This window comes from Empidonax traillii, unplaced genomic scaffold (genome assembly GCF_003031625.1).
Source record: "Empidonax traillii isolate 1590-97213 ecotype Southwest subspecies unplaced genomic scaffold, ASM303162v1 scaffold520:size1094406, whole genome shotgun sequence".
Classification (NCBI taxonomy): Eukaryota; Metazoa; Chordata; class Aves; order Passeriformes; family Tyrannidae; genus Empidonax; species Empidonax traillii.
The window spans coordinates 887,051-894,201 of NW_020955713.1; the positions used below are offsets into that span (position 1 = coordinate 887,051).

The window sequence follows — 7,151 nt, forward strand, 5'->3', positions numbered from 1 at the left end:
CGGGGAGGGCGCAGCCGGCCGCTCTTACATAAAGGCTGCAATGCGGGCAGCGCGCCCCGGGCCCCGGGGCAGGACCCGCACTGCGAGGCTCGGCCTGGGGCTCCGGGGGGCTCCGGGGGGTTCCGGGGGGTTCCGGGGGTCTCCTCGGGGCCGGGGCGGGGCGGTCGCGGGGGCGGCGGGGCGGCGGGGAAGGGTCGCCGTCCCGGGGTACCTGGCTGGAGATGAGGTCCTCGCAGACGGACAGGGCCATCTGGATGGCGTTGGGCTTGTGGGTGACGGAGGTGGCGTTGAGCTGGAGCTTCCAGGTGCCGTGCCGCTTGTTGGCCTGGTTCACCGCCTCGCGAAAGATCTGCTCGTGCTTCTTGGTGCTCAGCACCGCGCCGATGTTGACGATCTTGGGGTCGCAGCCGGCGCGGGCGAAGGAGGAGGAGAAGAGGAGGGCGAGAAGCAGCAGCCGCATGGTGCTCATCCACGGGCGGCCCGGAGCCCGCCGGGCCCCCCGCGCCCTCCCGCCCGCCCGGCCCGCGGGCCGCCCGCCCGGCTCAGCGCGGCCCCATCCGCGGCCCCGGCGCGGCCCGGCCCGGCTCGGCGCGGCGCGGGGCGGTGCGGAGCGGTGCGGAGCGGTGCGGTGCGGTGCTGTGCGGGCGCTCTCCCTGGTGCTGAACCGCCCGCGCCGCCCCGCTCCGCCCCGCGCTGCCGCAGCGCCCGCCCCCCGCCCGCCCCCGGGACCCCCGCCCGCCCCGGGCGCTGCGGCAGAGCCCCCCCAGCACAGCGGGGCTGCTGCGGGGTCTGTGGGCACCCCCTCAGAGCGCGGGGTCCCTCTGCACCCTGTGCCTGGAGGGCGGCTGTGGGGTCGGGGTGGCTCCGGCACCCCCGGCAGTGTCGCTGGTCCTGGCGGTGCTGAGCTCGCCCGGGGCTGACCCTGCGGCTGCGGTGGGGGCAGCTCTGGGGGTCCCGCTCTCTCCTTTTCACCACAGTGCCCATTTGGAGTCGCAGAGTGCCATGGGAGACGTGCGAGGTGTGGACATACTGAGTAAACCAGGGGCTTCTCCAGGCATAACCACAGCAGACCAGGGGTGAAGCAGGGTCTGCAGTTGTGTCCTCCATACCAGTATTACCAGTTATGCAGCACCTCTGAACAACAGGGTCCCCAGTCAGTTGTGTGTGATGTGGACACCATCACAGTCTGTGTTCACTCCAGAACCCTCCCTTGACCAACACACCTCCTGGGCAGAGATGTTCAGCAGACACTCAGCCCGGTTCCTTGGCTTCGCTCTGTCCCTCCAGACAGAGCCACCACTCTTCCAGACATTAGCTCACAGGGCAACCAGCCATTTCCCTCCATTAAATTCCATATTATCTTGGGATATGACCTTAAGACTGCTGAGGAGATTTCTTGGGGTTCTCATCATCTACCTGCTGTTGGGCTACCATAAGTCTCCCTTAAGGAAATGGAGGCACAACAGCCAGGGCTAGCATCTGGAGGACAGTCCAGCTCTGTGGCTGAAAGGGCTGGCGTTTCACTGCTGGGCCGTATCTGTCCCATTCCAGCTCCAGAGGGGTGAGGTGGCCAGAGCAGCACATTGACCCCCAGAGCTGCTGCTTCAGCCTTTTTGGAAAACAGCAAGGGGGTTGCAGGTGGTGACAGGGTGTTGCTTTGTCATTGCATGGGACAAACACCACAGGCAGCCCAGGCGGGGAACGGGCTGAGCACTGCGGAACCAAAGCCACCAGGGATATTTTTACCCCACCAGTTCCGGGGTAGTGCTGCAGCCCACCTCTGTGCTCGCTCACAATGTGAGTTGAAGCAGAATATTTTTCCCCCAACGCAAATTTTCTCACTGGCATCTCTGAGGTGCGAGTTGCCATGGAAACCATTTTGCCTGTGTCCCACGTTGCCCACATGCACTCGGAAGAAACTGCAGAAGCAAAATGGCTGTTGTGTAACACCACAGGGGCTCAGCAGACGAGGGCCTTGTGGGCTGCACAGCCCCTTCCAGCCGTGAGACCCTCGCAGGAAGCTGTGGCCTATTGCTTGGGGAAGCAGGGAAAGGTTATGATGTGCTCTGAGAGAAGGAAAATGGCCCCATCTCGCCTTAACTCTTGCAGTGCTTGGCCTGGAGCTCCACACCGACCCTGCTGTGCTGCTGGCACAAACTTCCAGGCACGCTTAACCCTTTTCAGTGTCACTGTGGCATTCCCACTCCTCCACACATGGAGCTGAAGGCCTTGCTGGATTCACGTGGTGTGGGTTCGTCCACCCCGAGGGGCCCAAATACTGTCTTGAAGGGACAAAGGGTGCAAGTCAGAGTTCCATCTGCACCTTTAGTCTGCACAGGTTTGACTTCATTCCTACCAGGTGCATCTGCAGTAGGTTGTCTGGGAAGAAACTATTCTGGAGTGAGCTATACAGACCTGGATCCTGGTGGGTGTAATGGCAATAGAATAATAAAACCAAGACCTGACCACAGCAGGGGAATTAGCAGAGAAGACAAGGGGAAAAGGCAGGCTTTGTGATGTTATTTGGAGTGCAAAAGCCCTTTCCCCCTGGAAACCTGGAGTTCCCTGCAGCGAGAAGAAGGAGTGCAGCAATTGAGCTCCTCCTGTGTTGCCCAGGAGTCTGGGATGACTGTGCTCAGGAGGCAGCCTCTTCCCTCCGTGCCTCCATTCATTTTTTGTCTCCAGAGACTCTTGTTCCTGGCACGGTTGCAGAGATCTGAAAAATGCCTGCTTCCCTTTCAGGTCATGCCTCCCACCGTCCATATTGTCCTGGCACCAGGAGCAGCCCGGATCACAATTCCCAGCAGCCAGGCTCAGCCAGCACAGATGTTGTCACCGCGTGGCTCCCCCTCTCGCTGTGTCCTCGGGCTCTCTGATCCTCTGAAGGTGATGGGTGCATGCAGGGCTTTCCCAGGGTGGGAGCCGTGTACGTGGTGAGTACAACCACATCCACCAGCTGATCCTCGAGGAGACTCCGCAGAGAGGAATGCTCTCTGCTTTCCCTTTCACTGCCTCCTGGCTTATCATGGCAACATTCTCAGCCACAGTTTGGCTCAGGAACTGACCACTTTTGCCTGTTAGCAATGAGCACGTGTATAATGTGATCTTGATCTTCACGTCTGGCCCCTTCTGGATGCAGGGGAGCTGGGCAGAGCACTGGGCGGGTACTGGTTGGTGCCACCGTGCAGGTGAACGCTGCAATCCCTCCCGGGGCCAGAGTAAGTCAGTGTGAAAACTGGAGACCTCGGGGGAGCAGCTCTGAACCAGCCGGAAATTTCATCTGCCTCGGGATAAGGCATCAGTCCCGCCGGTGGAAAAGATAATAGGGAATTTCATAAAGGAGGAAATCGGGTATTAGGAATATGCAATTTGTGCCACTGATGGCGGAGCTGCCAAACAAATGAAATTCTTCTTTTGAGAAAGCTGATATTTGAGTTGATAGCAGTAACTCCACAGCTATAGCACAGGCTGGGGAAATGCTTGCTGTGTACAGCTGCAAGTTAATCTGAGGCATAAAAATGAGTAAAGCACATGCTCAGTGGCCATGGCTGGTCTCCAGACCTGGTAGTGAAGAATCCCTGCTGTGGGATGTGGGTATTCCCACAGGGATAAAAGGATGTGGTTGATACTTCAGCATTCCTGTCATTGCTCTGGAAGCAATGACTGACGGCAAAATCTGTGAGACAGCAAATAATGGTGCCAAATCACTTGAATTGTTTGATAAGCAGAGTACTGGAATGTATTTTAGGACAGCCAGTGTAGAGCCATGAAAGTAGAAGCAAGTATTGTTGGTCCTGCCCTTTGGACAGGACTGCAGATGCAGTGGAGACACTGATTGTAAAGGTGGTCTCTAATTTTGACCTGGGCATCAGAGATCATGAATTTCCAAACAAAAAGGTGGTAGCGTTGTCCTTGGATTCACCCTGAGGCGTCAGAGCAGCAGCTGGCAGCAGCTCTTCTACAGGAAACACTGGGGAACCCTCCACAGGAAAGTTGCCCACAGATCTGGGGGTCACATTCTTCACAAGGAAGATGAAGAGACAGAGAAAATATCCTTTAGAATATTTGGAGAAAAACTCCTCGCGAGCTGGCACAGCAGAGGTGAGAGTGGATGCAGTCAGAGTGTGCTGCCTTCCAGGAGCAGTGACACCACTGCACAGGTGCTTTCCCCAGGGCCTTTGGGCACTGCAGAGGCTGTTCCAGCTGCCTCCAGTGCAGATGGGGTCAGCAGGGCAATGAATTTGGAGGAAAGCAACCCTCCTCTCCTCCACCACCTCCATGCCTTGGCTGCAGCCTCCTTCCTACCTCCTGCCCAGTTTCATCACACCTCCTGTTCCTGCTGCTCAGGTATCCGGACACTCCCGGGGCAGTCCCGTGCCCTGGGAACCCTGCAGGTACAGGGAACCTGTCCTTGGAGGCTCCCTGCTGTGCACAACACAGGGATGGCCAGGGACAGGGACAGAGAACAGAGAACAGAACTGAACTCCAGCCTGAGGGGCAGGTGTGCAGGGACAGCAGACACAAAAGGGGGTGCAGGGCCCCCCACAGCTCCTCAGCACCCTCTGGGGTGTGGGGTGTGTCCCCCCCTGCCCTTCCTCAGGTGATGTGATCTGTGTGAGCAGCTGGGATGCAGCAGGACGTCCTTGTCACAGTATCAGCCACCCAGCCAGATGACAGGCAGTGACTGGAGAGTGCAGAGGAAGGTGCCCAAAGGCGTTGTTTCTGTGTCAGGGGAGCTGCAGAGAACAGTGGGGTGGAGACCAAGGTCAGAGTGTCTGAGCAGCCCTTTGGCCTGAGCTCTTGCAGTTTTACATCCTAGCCCTGTTCCCAGCTCTTTTCCAGACGACATTCAGGATGGACTGCAGTTCTAAAGAGGCCTTGTGCTCTCCCTAAATGCTTTCCCAGCTGAGAGGGACTCGGTCCAGCCTACTTTGCATTTCAGATGTGTCTGGGGAAGTCACCAGGCAGCACAGATCCCTGCTCCAGCACCGAGGCAGCACAGACTCACCCTGCTGTGGGCGTCTGTGTTGTCTTTACCCAGCTGTCCCCACAGGAATGAGCTCCAGGACTCCAAGTGCCTTTGCCACCCTCCTGAGCAGAGTGTGCATCACATCTGGAATCCCTGCTATCACAGAAAGAAACTGCAGCAGCATCCTACACCAGGTGATGAGAACTGAGGTATCTCCCCCTGCACTGTCAGGTTACTGCAGCTTACTGTGCATGGGAGCATTCCCACCATCCACCAGAGCTCTACCTTTGTCCAAGGAGCTGGACACACACAGGACTGGGGGGAGTTAAAACAAGATGCAAACTGCTAGTCTGGCTTCTGATACCCAGATGTTCCTGAGCAGGCAAGGAGATATTTGGGTGAGAGGATGGGACATGGAACATCAATGACCAGAGGCAAAGATGCTGAGAAATCCAAAACCAGCTTCTGTGCAGTCAGAGGGAATGGAATGTGCAGGAACATGCAGTCAGATGTGCAGTAGGAGGGCTGGGAATTTCAACTGCAATCATGTCCTAAGGGAAAACCAGCATTTGCACATTTGAAATGCACTGTGGGCAAAATTTCACTTTGAAAAAGTTCCAACTTTCTGCTGGAAAACCAGCCAAGAGGTGTCTGGGCTTCAGCTTCCAGCACACTCTGTCCCAAGAGATGGGACAACTTGTCTTCAGGGACTTCCAGTCCCCTGGGACTGCTGCAAAGCAGGGGCTGGAAAGGAGATCAGGGAGACTGGGCTCTGCCTGGGGGTCTCCTGAGGATGTTGAGCCTGGGGCCAACTGATGCAGTCACTGGAGATGGAGCACATGGAGAACATCAGCCCCCCTGCAGTCCTTGGTGTTCCTCACCGTGCTCATCCCACAGTGTTGGAGCTAAACCCAACAGCCTGGGTGTCCGTGGGAAAGCTCTCTGATGGGATGTGGCTGCCTGCCTTCACAAGGCAGAGCTGACATCCAGGGTGGCAGATTCACTCCCTTAACCTCCAGGGACTCTCTGGGGACACTTGGGAAGCCAAATCCTGCCAGCAACCTGCAGTCCTGTGCACTGCAAGGTGTGGTGGTTTGTGCCTGTGCCTGTTCTAGGAGAAACCATCCCACCGTTTGAAGGGACTGGAGGAGGAATGGAGGGGCCAGACTCCCTGGGAAAGGGGCCACAGCAGCTTCTCCAGGTGACTGTCTCCCCCCTGCAGAGTCCAGGTGCTGACAGGTGCCACTGGTGGGCAAAGGCACCCTGTCATGCCCTGTCACGTGGAGAGGGAGACCTCGGGGCATGTCTGAGCTCTTTGAGCTGGAATGGAGCTGAAACAGGGAAGGAAAAAGGGGTCAATGTCAAACGTGGTGCTCTGGGACTTGTAGCCCTTGCAGAGGCCGGTGTGCTCAAAGCCAGGCCATCATCTTCACAGTGATGGGTGCAGAAACACACAGGAGTTCCCACCTCCTTTGGGAGGAGGCAGCAAACATCTCTTTTGGCTGCGTGCCCAGGCCTCCTGTCCCCCTCCCAGGAGCCCACCCCAGTGCTCAGAGCATCCCTTGTATTCTGGGTCCAGCCCTGCACTGCCCCAGCCAGCCCTGGATCTGCCCCCCAGCAGTGAGCAGTGCCTGGAACACCTCAGTACTCAGCACCTCATCCTGTTTTTTGGAAGTTTTCATGTTTCCACAAAGTTTCAGTAGCTCCAGGGGCTCCCCAGTCCATGCAGCTGCCATGTGAACGCTCCTGGCTCTGGGAGAACAGAAAAACAGGAGGGTTCTTTTCCAACCTGGCAGATGAAAGTTTGAGAGATACCAAACATGATAAAGGAGAGCTGTACAGCCTCGAGAGCAGCTTTGGAGGGTGCTGAGCAAGCAAGACAAAGCCCGAGCTGGCCCAGTTGTGCAAATGTGACGTGCAGGGGCAGGAGCTGAGTGGCACAGGACTCTGTGCTCCCACAAGCACCAGGACAGGTAACTGGTGGGTTAGGGCTCAAAAAAACCCAGAGCACAGGAATGTGATGACAAACCTGTCCCCTAGAGAGCCATGCCCTCCTGTCATGTGTGACATGTTTGCTAGAAAATCAGAAGCTTGTTGGTGAGGACAGAAAGAAAGATTGATTACACAAGTTCTGTTATGAAACCAACCTAAAAAAAACCTCGAGTAAAAGCATGATGAGACA

General features: G+C 57.1%; 1 protein-coding gene across 1 annotated transcript in view; it reads right to left on the bottom strand.

Annotated features, from left to right (window-relative positions):
• Window positions 1-664, bottom strand: part of GRIN1 (glutamate ionotropic receptor NMDA type subunit 1) — a 42,494-nt gene extending 41,830 nt beyond the window's left edge. The window contains exon 1 of the mRNA XM_027896958.1: window positions 212-664. Coding sequence (XP_027752759.1) covers window positions 212-469 — 258 coding nt within the window. The 5' untranslated portion in view covers window positions 470-664. The remainder of the gene's footprint in view (window positions 1-211) is intronic.
• Between the last annotated feature and the right edge of the window lie 6,487 nt (window positions 665-7,151).